We start from the raw sequence: 20,811 nt of genomic DNA on the forward strand, positions 1-20,811 counted from the left end.
TATAGTATGATTTACAAAACTGAACCTATGTGTACTCTGACTGGCATTTAACTGTTGAGCTGCACAACTGAAGTCTGTTAAAAATTTTAAATTAAATTAATACAGTTTTGTAACTTACTTTCCCATTGTTGATAGGACTGCTAATTTTCAAATAACTCTGATGTTAAAGGGATTACTGAACATGTGTTTAAATCTCTATTGTTGAAATGTATTTTTAAAAGTTAATGGAATTTTGTTTTGTTTTATTGTTAAACCTAATATAATATGGACTGTTTTATATGAAATATGGAAAATATATGGAAATTAACGAAAATATGTACTAAACTCTAAAATATGGAAAAATATGGAAAATAAAAGTAGGATTTTTCAACCCTACACATTGTGAAACATAAAGATAATGCAAAATATAAATTATATTAGCTTTATAAGTAAATATGTATTTACATATAAATCCTTTCCCTGCTAATTACCAACATAACACAGATGGTATTGAAAACGTGTCAATTATGCCACCATTGTTAGAAGTCATTTTACATTAATTTAAGCACGAAAAATTAGAGTTTTCTGTTGACTACATTTTGTGTAGTTTAATTTTGAAGTTAGTGCATTAAACAGATTGGCAAAAATGGAAAATATCGAGTTTCATGCTGTCATTAAATATTTCGTAAAAAGGGAATGAGTCCAATAGAAATTGAAGCAGATCTGAATGCTACACTGGGGAAATCCACTCAACTTTTTTTTAGCTGTGAGAAAATGAGTGGCACCATTTAAACATGGTCGAGAGTGTGTGGAAGATGACTCCCACAATGAAATAACAGTAACAAGTGAAGAAATCGTAGAAATAATCCACAGCATGGTGTTAAATGACTGTCGACTGAAAGTTTGGGAAATTAGCGAGGTGGTTATGCATATCTCAACTGAATGGGTATGCCACATCTTAAGGCTGGTTCACAATAAAACTGAAATGGAAACGACAACGAAAACAAGAACAGAAATATTGTTAAAATAAGTGTATTTAAATGTGTGCATTCACAACTAACTATTGTGAATGCTCGTATTTAAATGCATTTATTTTAACATTATTTCCATTCTCGTTATCGTTTCCATTCTCGGTTTGTTGTGAATCAGCCTTTAGTCAGCGTCTTGGGCATATTCAAAGTCTCCACAAGATGAGTTCCTCATTTTTTAACACCGGAACAAAAGTAAGTCCAATGTCAAATTTCGAGGGATTATCTGTCTCGATTCAAGAAAAATATGCCTGATTTGTTAGGCAGTTTATGATCGCTGATGAAACCAGGATCCATTATTACATGCTACAGACAAAAGAGCAATCGAAACATTGGAAGCACAGTGATTTTTCACCTCCAAAGAAAGCAAAATCTGTTCAATTGGCTGGGAAATTTATGACATCCTGTTCTGGGATTCTAAGGGGATAATCATGATTGACTCTAGTAAAGGGGAGAACAAAAATCAGAGAATATTATTCAAATTTTCTGCAGCAACTGAAAGAGAAAATTTGCGAGAAGAGGCCGGGTATCCCAAGAAGAAAATGTTGTGTCATGACGACAGTGTACCTGCTCACACGTCTGTGCTGCACCCCTCCCCCTACTCACCAGATCTCGTATCCTCAGACTTATTTCTTTTCCCAAAGCTCAAAACTCACTTTTCTGGGAAGAAATTTTCGCCAAATGAAGAGGTTACCGCAGCAGCAGAAGACTTTTTTGCAGACCTTGAGGAATCTGTCTACAAGGAGTATAGCAGCATTGCAGCACCGGTGAACCAAGTGTGTGAATGTCAGGGGGGATTATGTTGAGGAATAAAGATTGTTTCAGAATAATCATCAATCAATCAATGGCGCTTCAGATCGTTTTCAGGCCATGGCCTTCCCAACTGATTTCACTGTTGCCAACATATTGCCCTACAATCTCGCTGACTTATCAACAAAAAGTAGCTAAATCTTTCTAAAGTTTGTTAAAAAATCCCCAGAAATGTCGCTAAAAATTAATAATAAAATATCACTAAATAAAAATAAGAAAAACATATATATGCGGAGAAAAATATCATTTCCTCATCGTCACTCTCTTCTGCGGAGTCTGGTTGTGTTGTTGACAGCTGTGATGTTGAGGTGGAAGGTGTGGGAACAGCTGATTGTGAATACACTACACTTGATCCAATCATTGACACCTCACTTTCTGGCAAATTGTTAGTGTGGAAATTTTCACTTAAGTGTTTGACCACAAATTTTTATTTGAAATCTAACACTTTTTTAAATATATATTAAAATATATTAAAACCAGCAAAACTATGGTCTCATTTGCTTCACACGAACTGTCGACACAAAATTACAAAACTCAATTGTCTCGGGCCAGATTGGAGTGGAAAATCTCCTCATTGCTGGGAAGGATCAAGATTACATCAGCTGCAGTTCGCAACTCGTTACGTGTCAATCAAAGTTGCCACCTTTTATAGGTGCTGGAGCAGTATCATTGAGAGAGAGACCTAGCCCATGAGAATCATTGAATCAGCATCTCTGACCCCTGATCACTGCTCACAAATATATTATGAGATCAGGGCTTTCACGCAAAGACGTTTTATAGTTTCACGTATGAATCAATGCACCCATGCCTTTCCTGAAAATAAGAAGTGCATGACTTCAGTTGAATGTTTTAGCTTAAAAGAAAGAAAAAAGTGGAAGAATATAAAAATCAGCAGAAAAGTCGCTAATTGTATTTTACAAAATTTGTCGCCGAGACTGATTCAAAATTCCCTAGATTTAGTGACTTATCGCTAAATATGGCAACACTGACTGCTTTCCTTCATTCTTCTCTATTTCCTGCTGCTGCTTTCCAGTTCTTTATGTGGAACACAATCACAGCGTCCTTTCCAATCATGTCTTACCATTGGGTTCTGAATCTTTGACAATGCTACATTATCATAGTAAGGTATATAATTCATGGTTGTATCTGATTCTGCAGATTCCATTTGAACACACTGGACCAAACACTTTCCTTAGGATTTTTCTCTTGAAAGAATAGTTTCCTGTACAGCACAGATCGGTGTTTTATATTTCTGAAGCTGAATTGTTAATGTTTTTAGTGATCCTGGTTTCAAGAGAGTCCGCACATTCCATGTACCTATATCATAATCCATGTTTCTTTGCCTAAGTCGTCTCTATGGTAACTTCCTAGTCCGAGGCATAGTTTGGGATTTCAAGATGATGTTTTATGGTGTAGGATCATTAACCATATGCCAACCCAGAACCAGGTAATTTGCAGTCGAGGTTTTCTTCCCCTAGCTTTTGGAGAACTAACTCCATGTACTGCAAGGCAGCAGTAGCTGGTTTTGGTCTGTCCTGGGTATTTTATTTCCCCGGTACCCACCATATCTGATGAGCTTTTCTCTATCTGCCATCTGGGGAGTTGTCCGATGGGAGACCAACTCCACATGGGGTTTCAGAATAATCTTAGTTTAATTTCTATTAACTTTTCAAACAACCTTGTAGGTAACAAAATCCGGTTATGAAAACCAGCCTATAATGGATTATCGTTCACCTCTGTTGAGACATATGGACGTGAGGCCATCAGCCAGCTGGGTGGCCTTGGCTCTTCATGGACTGTCATGCCACGGATTATTATTTATTATTGTATGTTGTTGTTTTAGGGAAACGAAGCCTATACTTTTCTTTTGCTGATCAATCCACTGTTCACATATTTATTTTATTTCTTACTTTATACGTCAGAGATCTCATCTGTTTCACAAGATAGTTTTAAGTGTCCTCACAGATTTGTGTATAGAGTCATTTCAGAAGTTTGCAGAGACGACATTTGTCAGCAAAGAGATAACTTGATGTTGTAAGAAACAGCTGGTTCGAGCCCTTTGTGTCAGACATCAGTTCTCTTACATGTTGTAAATCTATAATATGGCTGCATTAGCATACTTAGTTATTACAGAAATAAAACGAAAACAAAAAATTCAAAACTTAGAATTTTAGGAATTGAGTAGAAGTAGCGAGTATATTAAATAAGCAGTCACGGAAAGCCGATAAGGGGTTGGGCAAAGGGCTAACAACCCACCACCATAAAAAAGAGCATGTTTCGAAAAATAAAATAAAAATTAGGAACATTAAATCCAGACGTTTGAGATGAGCAGAGCATGTAGCACGTATAGGCAAATCCAGAAATGCATATAGAGTTTTAGTTGGAAGGCCGGAAGGAAAAAGACTTTTGGGGAGACCGAGACGTAGATGGGAGGATAATATTAAAATGGATTTGAGGGAGGTGGGATATGATTGTAGAGACTGGATTAATCTTGCTCAGGATAGGGACCGATGATGGGCTTATGTGAGGACAGCAATGAACTTGCGAGTACCTTAAAAACCGTAAATAAGTAACTAACAAGGAGAGGACACGCTCTGTATATCACCGAATCAATTCAGATTTTGTGACATGAAAGTACAAGACACACTGTTTAAGGTCATATCTGGTATGGGTGGCCAATGACCCCTCGTTTTGGAAATATTGGCTGTGTTTATGACATACTTCCGTTAGGTGCCTAATAGGGAAGCATTAGACTGTGTAACAGTGTAGCTCATGTGGTTGGATGCTGAGTTGTCATCCAGGCAACCCCAGTTCGAATCATAATGCCATCTCATTTTTTAAAGCTTAATATTATTATTATTATTATTATTATTATTATTATTATTATTATTATTACTATTATTATTATTATTATTATTATTATTATTATTATTATTATTTTAATTCACTTTCAGTTGTCAGTTCCTATATTCAAAGCCATGTTGAAATATGCGTGGTATGCATCAAAATTGATAAACAAACGAGAAGTGTTTGTGAATGTAAAGGATATCCGTTTCGCAGCAGAAGTGCGGAAAAATGTGTGCGACTGTGGACAACCTTCTTTCATTTGCTGTGCATGGTGCAGGAAATATGTACCATGTTTTGTGTGTTTTTATGACATCATAATGAATCGGGTACAAAATGAAATGGAATAGCTGCTACAGAAATAGAACAGATACCAGTGACACATCTTACCTTCCTACGTGAGCAGTATTTCAGTGTTTATCCTTTACAATACAATGTTAGTTAATTAGTAATTTGTTTAAAACCTGATGAAGCATTCAATACATTGAGAAATATGATATAGGTATCTAAATAGATCACAATATTAATCATTATTAAAAGAAAAAAATATAGGACCAGTTAAGATTCGAACTCAGGTTGCCTGGATAACAACTCAGCATCCAACCTAATGGGCTACGCTGTTACACAGTCTAATGCTTCCCTATTAAGCACCTAACGGAAGTATGTCACAAACAATAGCCAATATTTTCAGAACGAGGGGTCATTGGCCACCCATACCAGGTATGACTTTAAACAGTGCGTCTTGTACTTTCATGTCACACAATCTTATTCCATTCGGTGATATACAGAGCATGTCCTCTCCTTGTAAGTAGAAGTAGCACATAACATTTAAGTATCAAAATATAGTCAGAATTCATATTTCTTCTCAGATAATTTAAAACCAGGCAAGACTTGTTGACTAGATGGGACGTTCTTTATAATAAAATATTACCTGCATTTTACAGTCAGTCATAACACATCAATTCTATATTTTAAGAGTTATTGTCCATAAATTATTTTCATTTTAACGCTCTTCTTTAATGGTTAATTGCGTAACAAGTGCCGTAAATAGTTAGAATCTCAATGTAAATGACTAATACTTTTTCATATTTTTTCTTAAATTTTGCATAGTGATTTTCGTAAATATCAGTAATTTGTGTTGTATCAGGCTGTAGTATAAAGATTCGCGCAAAATTAATTGCGTCTACTTAAGCCATGTAATTTATAATTTAAGTCCTACATAATTCTTTTTGTATTATGGTACTGAAAATATCTCCTGTGCATAATTTGAAAATGAAAAGTTTTATTATATATTTAAATATTTTCTCTTGATATTTTTCCAACAGTATTTAATGATTCCTTGTTACTGTAAAAACGTTTAAGTATTATTACGCCAGTGTATCTGGTAGTAGCTGCTGTGGCATATACATTATATGCATATTGCATAGGGTTGTATGTAATTAGCATTTGTCAACAGTAGGGAGAGTGCCAACTTTCTATTGGCATCAGATGCAACTTAAATATACTGTGCAGAGTCATCACTTCTGGTGTTACATGATAGAGCTGCTCATAGAGGGTAGGGGGACACCACTCGAGTGGAGAGCCCAGGCTCTCGTGAAGGGAAGGGGGAAGGACAGCCAAATTTTTATATATTTTTTTAGGAAGAGGATGACACAAAATATTCATAAAACATTCTTTTACACGAAAGAAGAATTCTGTTAAATCACATGTTATGGAAATAGTAATTATGTTTTCAAAAAATTGAAATTGAAATTGTAAAAAAAATGATAAAAATTGCAATTGTAATCTTGTAAAATTTTGACTTGTTCCACATTTTAAAGCTTCATTGCTAATGTAAGATATATGGAATACAATAAATGAAATGAAAAAAAATGAACAAGTTTTAAAAAGTAGACTATTATTGAAGGGTTAAGACTAAAGCCTCGTTCACATTTTTCAAGTAACTTGAATTCAAGTTACGTGATTTCAAGTACCTGAATTCAAGTCGCAGTTCAGACATATTCAAGTTATTTTATTTTCAAGTAGGATAAAATGGCGTCCATGGATGTTGTGCAATTAGGAATTTCTGTAGTAGCAAGCCTCCGTGCCAGGGAAATGATAAATATATTGAAGAAATGGAAGACGCGTTGTTCAGTACTGTATTAGATTATTAAGAGAAATACACGATCATTGACTATTACAAATAGAATAAGTTAAATCTTCAAGCAGATTTAATAATTCTTATCGCAAATGTAATAAAATATAAGAGAGTCTGATTTACCATAATTGAAAATGATTATCTTGAAGCTGTTACAGTTCCCCCCCCCCCCAAATCTATCAACTACATTGAACCATGCCAGTTTCGGCGATAAATATCATCCCTTCAAGCAACGCTCATCTCTTCTTAATCCCTCTTATCTTCCTCACTTCTTTTCTATCTAAAGTTTAATAGTTTTTTTATTCTTTTTCATAGGCTATCTCATCTGTGTCCACGTTAAAATCTCTGCTGTTCAGTTCTTCAATGAACTCTTCCTTTCTTGGGAGCTTCCTTTGCATTTCTATTATGAAACTTTGCAGTTTCTATAATCCGCAGGCCTTCGTGTATCTTATACAACTTCAGAAACTCAAATATTTGGTCATTATTTCACGTACTACTGTTTCCTATTATTTTACGTTCCCAGTAGAACTGAAAAACAATCAGTTGTTAGTTTAACACTCTTAAAACAGCTGTTAATTTAAATTCCCGCTCTTTTCTCCTTGAATTCAAGTTATCAAGTGACGTTCACACTTTTCAAGTGTCCTTTCAAGTCAAGTAAAAAAGTAGAAAGGGATCCAACTTCACTTGAAACTTGAATTCAAGCCGTTACTTGATTTCAAGTCAACTTGAAACATAGTTCACACTTTTCAAGTTCGTCTTTTCAAGTGAACTGAATTCAAGTTACTTGAAAAGTGTGAACGAGGCTTTAAGTAGCCTATGTCTCAAAAGCTATAAATGTGATGTTTTAGTCAGGATACTCAGTACAACAGTTAATTAGGCTGCACTACACTGATTTAGTTATATCTGCCTATTAATTTTTCTTAAATATATTTTTAATATTTGCATTATACTATACCTGCATTTGTTTTTTAAATATCACAATTTTTTTACCGATTGTAAGACTGGTTATTGAACACGTTTATAAACTGAAGTTTTTTTTTTATTTCTCTTGCCCAAGTAATATTTAAATTTTAGTAACAGACAAAGTTGCCAGATACTATAATAAAATTTCCATAGCTTATTGTCTTAAACTGTATTTAAATTATAGAATTTCAACATCCATTAAAATATTGGGGAGGGGGAGGGCCCAGACAAAATATGTTTTTGGTGGGACCCACAATTTCTACGGGCATTCTGTACATGTGTTAATGCACAGCCATCTTGGCTATGGTTAATGCTGTCATATTTATTGAGTAGGAAATTTGACGTTTTTAGTTATGCATTTATTGCTTCACTGATAACTTTATTACAAATATATATGTTATTGTTTTCTAATGCCAGGCGTTTGACAATAAAGTCATTTGACCTCTTGCACTCCAATATTTTTCAAAGATATTATCATGGTCAGCCACTGAAGCACAGATTTTGAGGTGTTCCGAATCCATTTCTTGGTTTGAGTTGCACAATGGGCAGTTAGGGGACTGATATATTCCAATTCTATGCAGGTGTTTGGCCAAACAATCATGGCCTGTTGCCAATCTAAATGCAGCTACAGACGATTTTCGTAGTAAATCGGGAATTAACTGTGGATTATGATGCAGAGAGTTCCATTTCTTCCCTTGAGATTGTGTTATCAAATTTTGTTTGTTGAAGTCTAAGTATGTAGATTTGATAAATCTTTTCACAGAGTAATATGTAGATTTAGTAACAAATATATATATATATATATTTTTTTTTTTTCTGCATTCTTTTTCCAACTGTCTGAGTATAAATTTACTTCATTTGGCATAAGTTGGATTGTTTGAAATCTATTATTTATTGATGCTGTATCAACTGCTGTTATTTAGCATCGATAGAAGGCCAGGAATCTGCCATTGTATACCTGACATTTGTCTTACAATTGGGGAAAGTTATTTAGCATTGATAGAAGGCCGAGAATCTGTATTTATACACCTGACATTCGTCTTACAATTGAGGAGAACCTCTAAAAAACCCAACCAGCTAATCAGTCCAAGAAGAGATCAAACCCATGCCTGAGCATAGCTCTGGATGAGTAGGCAAATGTGTTTACAGCTTGAACTATGCCATTGACTGGTTTATTTAGAAGATTAGCTGTGTTCTGTTGGCGATTTTTCAGCCTGAAATACTGTTACAATATCAACGTCACTGTAGGTAACTGTGCACTGATATTGTAGTCGATAAAGGACCCTATGACCATAATTAATTTATGGACTCTTACGTAACTTTTTATGAGCTTGATTGAAAGCTATCAAATTTTTCTGGCTTTCCATCTGGAACAGTTCTGTAGAAGCCATAATACAAGGCTGACCATGAATAATGGTCTGCCTCATCTCGCGTGATCTGAAACTAAACTCTCTCCTAAATTAATTAATGCAATCTGATGAAATTGAAAATTAATAATGAAAGTAACGAAGTGTCTGTAACCTTCATGATAAATGCTGATGCCAACAGCATCTAAATACTTCTGTGCCTATCTTCATAGGTTCATGTATACATGCAGGGACGAATCAGAATGGTATGGGCCTCCGGTGAAGGTAATAATTGGGCCCTGTGAACGAAAAATGAAAAATAATAGGAATAATAATAACTCACATCTTCGATGTTGAAAACATGAACGGAACATTATATTGAACATTAATATTGAACAAATTTATAAGTATACGCTGTTAAAATTTTATCATAAAAGTCGTAATAAGTTTATATTACAGACACAATTATGACACAAGACGAAATATTAATTCAACATTAGTAGAACCTAAATGTCTCACATCTGCTGGTCTAAAGCATAGCATTAATTTTGGCCCTCGGTTGTACAATGCTTTAGCTAAATTACACCCAGAACTTCTAACATGTAACCCACTAACATAACAAGAAAATTAGAAACGTGTTAATATCTTCAATTTGATTAAATAAATTTATAGTCTATGTGTATGAATTAATCAACCTATATTATATTTGTATTCTATAATTTTGAAAAAAAAAAAAAATATATATATATATATATAAATTGTCCTACTTTTCACGTGCGATATTATTCTTCTCTAGTGTTAATATTACAGTATATTATATAATTCCATTGCTGCTGAAATTTAAATTTTAGTTCCTATTTCATTGTATTTATTTTTTTTCTATATTTCTCTTATGTTAATATTGTATTATATAATTTCTGTAACTGTAATTTTAATTTAATTTAATTTAATTTTATATTCTCTTATAGGCCTATTAATATTATATCTGAACTGCAACCGAACACAAGCGCCGCTCACTCGGTCTCAAATTTTGTTAATACTACTGTATCTTCTTTTTTATATTGATTGTATTATTTTATTTCTATTTCTCTTGTTTGTAATTATATTATTTATTCTGTATATTTAAATAAATAAATAAATAAAATAAATAAATAAATAAAACACACATTTATTAATACACGTTCCTTAAATACTAAGAGGAAATTCTCGGCACTTTGAGGAGGCAGAATTGTGAACTGTGTCTTCAAAATCTCCGTCAAAATTTCATGTTCAATACTCATCAAACTTAAATCATTTAAGTATGGTTATACTATGTGATTTCTTAATTCATCCTTTATCACTTGTACCTTGGAAAATGAACATTCTCCAGATGCAGTGGTCACAAAATATGTTAGAAAAATTCTCATAGCAATTTCCATAATGCTAAATGCTGACAAAATATGATAATTTTTCACGTAACTGTACAGGTTATGAATATTAAGATCGATATAAATCTTATCATATCCAGCATATTATTGCAAAGATTTCATATTCACTTCCAAATGTGCAACAAAGTGGTGAAATTCAGATATAAGCTCTGCAGAAATAAGATCTCCGTTATAAAAACTTGAAACAATCTTCTCAAAAATGGCTACATAAGCTTTACTTCGGAGTTCTAAGGTAGAAATCAAAATATTTATAATCGGAAAAAATGTCTGTATTCTGAGCTTCTTTTCTTCCCCTAAGATCCTCGTTACTACATACATACATACATACATACATACATACATACATACATACATACATACATACATACATACATACGTAGCCACATTGACTTTTATATGTATGTACTTATTTACACTGCAAGTGGGCAAGCACCCGGTGGCAGTGGTATATACAATATTAACAATACACAATAAAATGATAAGCAATATACAATAAAATCTACAATACACAATACAATTTTATACACAATACAATAAGAATACACAATACAATTTAACACAATAATAATAAAACATAAATAAAATACCTAATTTTACAACACAACCTACATAATTATGTATAGGTCCTACATAAGTTTCAATAGTCTTTCACTTATTCTCATCTCATTCCCTGTAGTGGCACTATGACGCATTTCACTGACACTTTAGCACACATTTCACTGACACTCTGTAACACATTTCACTGACACTATAGAACACATTTCACTGACACTATAGAACACATTTCATTGACGCTATAAGTTATCACTGATCGGAACTGTTCACTGCACTGTAAAACCATAACTTCACTGACTCACCTCGCTTCACTGATACAACAGTTCAAATAAGTCAAATAATTACATCCTTATGCATACTTATAAACAGAACTACATTTAAACTAAACATTTCTAGTCTAAGGCCCTCTTACACGCTATTTTTAAATAATTTACAATTCAAACCAAGGAAGTAAACTCGTCAGGCTAGATAAATACATGTCACCTTAAAAAATTAAATGTTGAATGTCACCTTAATTTTAATTTTCACTTTATACACAACTTTTTAAATTATTCTTGAATCTCCTTAAGGAAGGACAGCCCTCAAAGACCGCTGCAGGTAGGTCATTCCAATCATTTATAGTTCTATTTAAAAATGAGAATTTACCTACATCCGTTTTCTGTTTCCTACATTTGATTTTAAAATCATGATCGTTCCTACCATAGTACGTTGGCTTTTCTAACCGAGCCGTTATGTCTACCCATGCTTTCTGACCTAGATGTGCTCTATACAATGATGTTATTCTAGTTTTCCTACGTCTGTTTTCCAAAGTTTCCCATTTAAGTTCTTTTATCGTATCGTTTCCATCTTCTCTTTTACCTTTAACAAATTTAGCTGCCCTATACTGGATTCTTTCTAAGGAATTTATCTGATATATTCTATAGGGATCCCAACACGTAGTTCCGTATTCCATTAACGGTCGCACTAACGTTAGATATGCTATTTCCCTCGATTTGGGGCTAGCCTTTCTCAAGATTCTCAATAAAGTGAAGTGCCCTCCATGCTTTACCCATAACAATATCAACATGCTCTCCCCAAGAAAATTTGGAGTTTAAATACACTCCTAGGTATTTACAACATTGTTCTTGCGGAATTACAACACCACTGAATTCATAATTAAGATTAGTTTCCTCTCGAGTTTTACAAAATGTTATAGATTTACTTTTAGAACCATTTATTTTCATCCTATGCTTTAATGCCCAGTTATAAATTTTATTCAAGTCTGTTTGAATAGCATCTACATCTGAATTATTTCTAATCTTTCTATAGATAATGCAGTCGTCTGCAAATAGCCTCACATTTGATGTAATATCCTGACATAGGTCATTTACGTATATTATAAAGAGTAATGGACCCAGAACGCTGCCCTGTGGCACCCCTGAACTTATATTTCCAATTTCCGATATTTCATGACCTACTCTAACTCTCTGGGTTCTACCTTTTAAGAATTCTTGCATCCATAGCACCACTCTTTTATCTATTCCTAGCCTACTTAACTTATCTATTAATATGTCATGTGGCACCAAATCAAATGCTTTCGAAAAATCAATCACAACTGCATCGATTCTTCCGCCTCTATCTACCTCTTCAGCTAGATCCTGAACCAGCGACGTAATTTGACTATCACATGAGAAGCTTTCCCTAAAACCATGCTGGCGGTTGTAAAACCTGTCTTTCGCATTTAGAACATGACGAACATAATCCGATATCAAATGCTCCATGACTTTACATACGACAGATGTAAGGCTAATCGGTCTGTAGTTTCCGACATCTAATTTATTTCCACCTTTATGTATGGGTACCACTATAGCTGATTTCCAGTCACATGGAATAGCTGCATTGTTTATGGAAACATGAAATATACGCATTAAGTATGGAATTATGGCCTCGGAACCTAATTTCAGAATCTCTGTAGCAATACTATCTGGTCCTCGAGACTTCCGATTTTTTAATTTCGTTATTCTCTCTCTAACCCCTTTGGAAGTTATTTTGAAAGTCGAATTTGGTTCACATTCACGGTCTGTGACACAACCACTCCTATCAGCGGGATTATTATTATTATTATTATTATTATTATTATTATTATTATTATTATTATTATTATTATTATTATTATTATTATTGAAAACCGAAATGAAATAGGAATTTAAAAAGTCGGCCTTTTCTTTGTCATCAGTTACACTTTCTCCGTTCTGATTTCGTAAAAGCACTACTCCTTCATTTTTTTCTTTTCTCCTGCGTACATAATTATAAAACTGTCTCCAATTGTTACTTTCATCTTCTTTTAAAATAGTTTTTAGAAAATTTTCCTGAGCTAACCTTTTTTCACACTCAAGTTTCTTAATTAATTCGATATATTTTTCCCAATGCTCATAGCTTCGTTTACGTTTACTAAATGCGCGCCTTGTCTTTTTCTTTAAGTAGCGAATATAATTAGTGTAATATTCTGGATCCGGATTTTTCTTAATTAATTTAGAAGGTACACATTTTACTAATGCCTCGAAAATTATACTCTTAAATTTATGCCACACATTTTCCATATTTCCTTCAGTCCTTATAAAGTCATCATGCTTTTGTCGTAGAAACGTTTGTAATTCATGGACATTGGTTTTGTTAAAATTCCAGACAGACAGTGGACTGGACCTCGGATTTACTGTGTTTTCCCAGAAGATTTCTAATAAGACGCTATTGTGATCACTTATTTTATGAAGACTTTCAGAGTTGACAAAGAGAGAGACAGGTCTTAGTAGGTAAACATCTAAGAGGGCATTGTCACGCGTCGGACCATTTACTACCTGCGTGAAATCTTTACGCCAGATCAATTCATTAACAAGGGTCTGTGCATCTGACTTTGTACCTGAAATCCCGTTCCAGTTAATTTTCGGGAGGTTTAGATCCCCAGCAATTACTATGTTTCGGTCTTCTGATACTGTATTAAGATATTCATTTAGTCTGTGCAAAGTTAAATTGTTTAATTCACTGGGTGGTTTGTAACATGCTATTACATCTAAGGTTTCCCGCCCATTTCTTATCTGAACATTCAATATTTCAACTTCCTCATGTATCCACAGAAGATTGCTACTTATTTCTATCTTAGTACAAACGAAAACTCCCCCTCCCTTTTCACTTCTATCCTTTCTGAAGACTCTATAATCCGACCTAAAAATTTCCGAGTCATTTATGTCTTCCCTAAGCCATGATTCTGTCCCAGTTATTACATCTGGATTATAAACATCGACCAAGTTCCAAAACGGAATAAGTTTATTTCTAATACTTCGGCAATTAACCTGCAGTAGTCTTAGTAGGCCTGTCCTTACTTGAACATTCTGAATCCCCGTGGCACCTCGCCGTCACTGCAGGTCTACGCTGCCCGCGGATAGGTCTTCGACCTCGACCCCTCCGCCCGCTGGTAGACTCTCACCCCCGCTGACCGCCGGTAGTCCCACGCCCCCGCCGTCGGCTGATATAAGAATATATAAATACTAATTATAATGTAAGCATTAATTAGACAACACCTTTTCTTTAGATTAATATACTTTATTTTCGTTGTCATTGTACAATAAATCTCCACCTACGTGCCTGATTGTTTCAGTTCTCTGAGAGCAACAGATTGCTGTCGGCCATGAAGTTTGCATTCCACGTCCGCAGGCTAGTGTATGGGTTCCTGCTTCTAGGATGCGTCTACATTATGCTGCAGATTGTACGGATGCAGAGGGGCATTTTCGATGATGTGGACAGAGCATCCAGACTGTAAGCAAATGCCTTGTGCTTATATGTGTGATCAGACTACAAAAACAATGTTCTTGAAATTGCGAGAATGTGGATGTGATACTCAACGAATTTCAATTGCAGAGCTTATTTCAGTCCATCACCATTAATATTTTTCTTTATTGTATTAAGATCTATGAATTGAATGGGAAAAGTAAATATTGCTATGTTAGTAGAATATTATTTGTTTGAACAGTATTCATGCTATGAAAACTTAGTATTAATGTTGTGGTTTGTTAGTTTCTGAAATATATTTTCTAGTACAGATAAGAAAAAATATCGTGATGATGAAGATGATGATGATGATGATGATGATGACGACGATGGCGACGATTATATTATCACTACTATGATGTTTTGAATTTGTATCGAATTTTCTACACAAGAATGAAAAGTTATAATGAGGGCCCGGATTTTGATGACCTAAAAATATTTAAAAATTGATCTATAAAATGACTTAAAAATCAATAAAATGATGTAAAGAAAAAAATGCTTAAAAATTTTTGTCTTCATTTTAGGGTATGACAGTATAGCACAGTTCTTACTTCTGTAATGTTAGAACTGAAATTAAAAACTAATAGATATTAATTTAAACTCGCGAATTTATATGTTCTAGATAAGAGCACATATAAAAAATATTACCTTATTCAGAATTATTGCAGTAGGTAACCACCAGCATGCGTAAGTTCTCGAAAGTTAGAGAACATCTGTTGTTGAAAAGCACATTTTTTGTACTGTGAGAAACTCCTTCTCACATCTGCCGATACAACTGGAGCATACTTGAAATGTGCTAAATCACTGGCAGTTAGATCTTCTTCAATGCAGGAAGTATCAAATGCTTCACAAAAGTCTCCATAAAAATCTGATGATTTATTCTTCTTCATGGATACATTTTGTTGCAGTAAAAGTTGCGTGGATTTCTTCTTACTTGCGAATTGCACTGCCCGTATATGCTTATCGTGATCCACATGTTGTTGAACAGTGAATTTTCTTTCGGCTGATACCTTTGTTTCGCGCAACTTACAAAATATTACTTCATCATCCGTAAAGAAAACATCATCTCCAAATTCAGATACAATCTGTCTTAAATTACTAGATTTACATGGCTTTATTTTAGGCATGGCTGAATGAAACATGAAAACTGAACACCAAACATTTCTCTCTGAAAATCTGTAATTAACTAAATCTGTGACAGTGAATATAATGAATCAAATGCTTGCCATGATAGAAAATAGCTAAAATAACTGCTTTCAACATGTATGTACATTGTCGAGCGACATGTTTTTTTTTTACTACAGGCAGGTTGAAAATAGGAGAATTGGTTGCAGTGACAAGACACAACTGTCAATATGTACAGTGTCGAGCCACCGATCAAACTTCCATTTATTTCATTAGATTAAAAATAAATTTTAAATAATTTAATATTTTGCAAAAAAATAAAAATAAAAAAATAAAGAAAGAGAAGGACCAGAAAGGGAAGTAAAATGCGAAAACACTGACTAAAAAATGATTAAAACTTGAAAAAAAAGACCTAATTAATATATTTATAACCAGAGGTTCGTGTTCAGGATTTCAATACTTGCTAGCAATGCATACTGCATGAAGAAAAAAAAAAAGATGACTGTCATCGAAATCCGGGCCCTGATTATCATCTACCACCACCACAATAATTGTCATTCCAACTTCCATCACGACCATTATTGGCGTGATGACCATTGCTGGTACCACAATCACCACCACCACCACCATCATCAATCATCATCAACATAAATAACAAATTAGGCTTCCATGGAGACACCTATTTGTATACAAACACCAAGTACCAAGAAAATTCGATAAATAACTAGAATAATCCAGTCACTAGATTCACATTGATGCACTGAGCTACACATTTGACTGTTTGCATGGCAAGTTTAGAAACAACTGCCTTTTGCACTGCTGTGACTAGAACAATGTAGAGTTTAATAGACTTCATTAAAATTCTGACATTGAGCACCATGCAGTATTAGCATTGAAAAGCAGAACAGTTAGTTAGTTGTTTGTAGACTCTCTGATGGATGTCCTTCCTATCGTTGCATCAACATACCAATGGATCAACTCTAAAAGCACTTGGGCTAAGTGTAATTTCATTGAAAATACTGTTGTGTTTCACAGCACCCCAGGGTGTCACAGTGTACACTTCGGGAATCACTGTTCTACACCTTTATTGTACAAGATTTTTTTTACTAAAATAGGTGCGATTATTGAAATGTTTCCAAACATTTATAATTTTTGTATCCGACATTACAGTACAAGTAATTAGAATTTTACAATTCTTCCAAACATTTTTTTGTTTATTGTATTTTCTTTCTTAGTCCAGGATAACAGAGAGGGTTTGGAATTGAATGGGTTATATCAGCTGCTTGTCTATGCGGATGACGTGAATATGTTAGGAGAAAATCCACAAACGATTAGGGAAAACACGGGAATTTTACTGGAAGCAAGTAAAGAGATAGGTTTGGAAGTAAATCCCGAAAAGACAAAGTATATGATTATGTCTCGTGACGAGAGTATTGTACGAAATGGAAATATAAAAATTGGAAATTTATCTTTTGAAGAGGTGGAGAAGTTCAAATATCTTGGAGCAACAGTAACAAATATAAATGACACTCGGGAGGAAATTAAACGCAGAATAAATATGGGAAATGCCTGTTATTATTCGGTTCTGAAACTTTTATCATCCAGTCTGCTGTCGAAAAATCTGAAAGTTAGAATTTATAAAACAGTTATATTACCGGTTGTTCTGTCTGATTGTGAAACTTGGATGCTCACTTTGAGAGAGGAACAGAGATTAAGGGTGTTCGAGAATAAGGTGCTTAGGAAAATATTTGGCGCTAAGAGGGATGAAGTTACAGGAGAATGGAGAAAGTTACACAACACAGAACTGCACGCATTGTATTCTTCACCTGACATAATTAGGAACATTAAATCCAGACGTTTGAGATGGGCAGGGCATGTAGCACATATGGGCGAATCCAGAAATGCATATAGAGTGTTAGTTGGGAGGCTGGAGGGGAAAAGACCTTTGGGGAGGCCGAAACGTAGATGGGAAGATAATATTAAAATGGATTTGAGGGAGGTGGGATATGATGATAGAGAATGGATTAATCTTCCTCGGGACAGGGACCAATGGCGGGCTTATGTGAGGGCGGCAATGAACCTCCGGGTTCCTTAAAAGCCAGTAAGTATGTAAGTAAGTATGTATTTTCTTTCTTATTGGATTCTGTTGCAGAAATGTCTTTTTTACTTTTCTGTAATGTCTTCAGTCTAGAATCTTTGGTAACATTGTATTCGTGTTTTTGAATACTGCAATATACATATAATATATATAAAATCAACCAAATTGCTATACAAATTGACGATAAACTCTCCATCTGGGCTCCCATAAATTGAGGTTTCTGACAGGGCTGCGGCCTTTCTCCACTCCTATTTATTATATACATGAACTACATTATTCACTTATGAAGACAAAATTTTCATGCTGGAATCCCACTAAGCTGAAATTCCCATCTCGATACTTTATTATTTGCAGACGATCAGATTATTATTGCAAGAACAGAATCCGAACTCCAATGTGCCATACATAACTTAGAAAATACTGCTTCCAAATTTGATATGACAGTCTCAACACAGAAAACAAAAGTAATGGCATTTTTAGGCACAGAACTAATTCAGACTAAAATTTGTGTAAATAATATTTTAATAGAACGTGTTAATTCATTCAATTACCTTGGCTACAATTTCTCATTTGCTAACGAAGAAAATATGAAGATTAAAATTTCCAAATTCACCAAGATCCTAGGTGTAATCAATCAGGTTTTAAGCCTTCTCAAGTCCAGCGACATACTAGACTCAGAGTATATAAAATCCTTACTCGACCATCAAAAAGGCTGATGAAAGGAGACTTACAACAGCCGAAATGCGATTTATGAGAAGAACTGCTGGTTACTCCCTCCTTGACCATAAAAGAAATGAGGACATTCTTAAAGAATTTAAAGTAGATTCAGTTACCCAGTATATAGAACAATACAATAAAAAAACGAATATTATCTGCCAATAGATGCTTTTATGGTCTTAGAAGACATGAAATCTCAAATTATATTTAGGAGTACAAAAATTATTATGTATAAAACTCTTATAAGGTCAGTACTATCTTATGCATCTGAGACTTGGCCATTGTCGAAGTCAGATGCGACATTATTATGTACATTTGAAAGAAAGATTCTTAGGCAAATCTTTGGACCAGTTAGAGAAAACGGAACATGGAGAAGAAGATATAATTTCGAACTGTACAGATTATATAATGACCCGGACATTGTTAAATTCATAAAAATAAGAAGATTGGATTGGGCTGGGCTGGGCATGTTGTGAGAATGCAAGATGATAGAGTTGCGAAGAGAGTTTTAAATTCATTCCGATGGAAAGAAGGAAGGTTGGGAGACCGAGATTGAGATGGGAAGACTGTGTGATGGATGACATCAAGACTTTGGGTGTTAGAAATTGGAGAAGTTTGGCATTGGATAGGGAGGAATGGCGAAAACTTCTGAAGAAGGCCAGGGCCCATGAAGGGCTGTCGTGCCATTGATGATGATGATGATGATGATGATGATGATGATGATGATGATGATGATGATGATGATGATAGACCAATACAGACTGAACTGGAAAGAGCATGTTGACAGGATGCCCTCCAACTGCTTGCCAGAACTGATGTTACGCTATACTCCAAGAAGCCGAAGAAACTTGGGAAGACCTAAAAAGCGCTGGATAGAGACCGTAACAGACCCCTAGGTTCTAATACGTGAAATGGTCATGATGATGATGATGATGATGATGATGATGATGATGATGATGATTATGATGATTATTATTATTATTATTATTATTATTATTATTATTATTATTATTATTATTATTATTATTAGGAAAACATGAAACTAGTTCAAACAAATATATCTTCGTGATGCTGTAATAATAATGTGTGCATATTATGTGCAATTTGTCCATATGATGACACACTCTCATGAGTGTTCTGAAATATTTTCTCTTTTTTGTTATCAATGATAACATGTAAAGGTTTATATGTGCGTGAGTTTTCAATTCTGTTTCTAAAACAATTATATTGATCCTTGCTATATCCTTGCTCTGTATCCATGTTCGTGATTAAAATGAAAACTTTTTATTATAAGTCTGCCTACACATTCTCCCTTCTGTTTTCCTTCATGTGTATGGAAATGTTCTGTTTCAAGAATTTAAATATTCAGTCTGTAATATAAGACCTCTCTGTAGACATGCAATCATAAAATCTGAATTTATCATCTTCTGTGTGATGCATGTATTTTTATGCTTGTGGAAACCAAAATAAACAAATCAATCGGTTAGCATGTGTGACTTGTTATGTTTGGAGCATGTATTGATTATGTGGTCAAAGATGGAATCATTTGCAACCACCACACTGTGATCACTGTATGAATGAGCAATGGCAGTAGGAGATTTTGATAGCAGAGAGATGAGCCTCCAACAACAAAGCTCGAATGAATTGTGCATTTAGAAATGAAAATCAAAGTAAAATACATTTTGTGTGAGATTGTGCATACTTGCTTGCTTTCCGCACAAAACCAATATGCGGTAAGTGTGAAATACCACATTCAGTATTCCCAACGTAACACACATAACAATTTCCCTATCCTTACCGCTTAAGCGTCATGTTCATTTTACTGCTTTAGGCTTTTAACATATTATTTTTAAAGACGTTCAATATAGTAATAATTATAAATTGGAAACTTACCACTGCAATTTCACCTAAATTGCACTGTTAATTATTGTTTTTAAATATTTGCAAAAATTAAGTAAACTCTACAACACCACAAAAGTTA

General features: G+C 34.2%; 1 protein-coding gene across 4 annotated transcripts in view; it reads left to right on the plus strand.

The window, feature by feature from the left end:
• Nucleotides 1-20,811, plus strand: part of LOC138696029 (uncharacterized) — a 125,401-nt gene that overhangs the window by 42,765 nt on the left and 61,825 nt on the right. For all 4 annotated transcript variants that reach the window (XM_069820519.1, XM_069820517.1, XM_069820516.1 and 1 more), the window contains one exon: nt 14,721-14,878. In XM_069820519.1, the coding sequence (XP_069676620.1) occupies nt 14,751-14,878 (128 nt within the window). In that variant the 5' untranslated portion in view covers nt 14,721-14,750. The remainder of the gene's footprint in view (nt 1-14,720; nt 14,879-20,811) is intronic.

Source organism: Periplaneta americana, chromosome 3 (assembly GCF_040183065.1).
Source record: "Periplaneta americana isolate PAMFEO1 chromosome 3, P.americana_PAMFEO1_priV1, whole genome shotgun sequence".
Classification (NCBI taxonomy): domain Eukaryota; kingdom Metazoa; phylum Arthropoda; class Insecta; order Blattodea; family Blattidae; genus Periplaneta; species Periplaneta americana.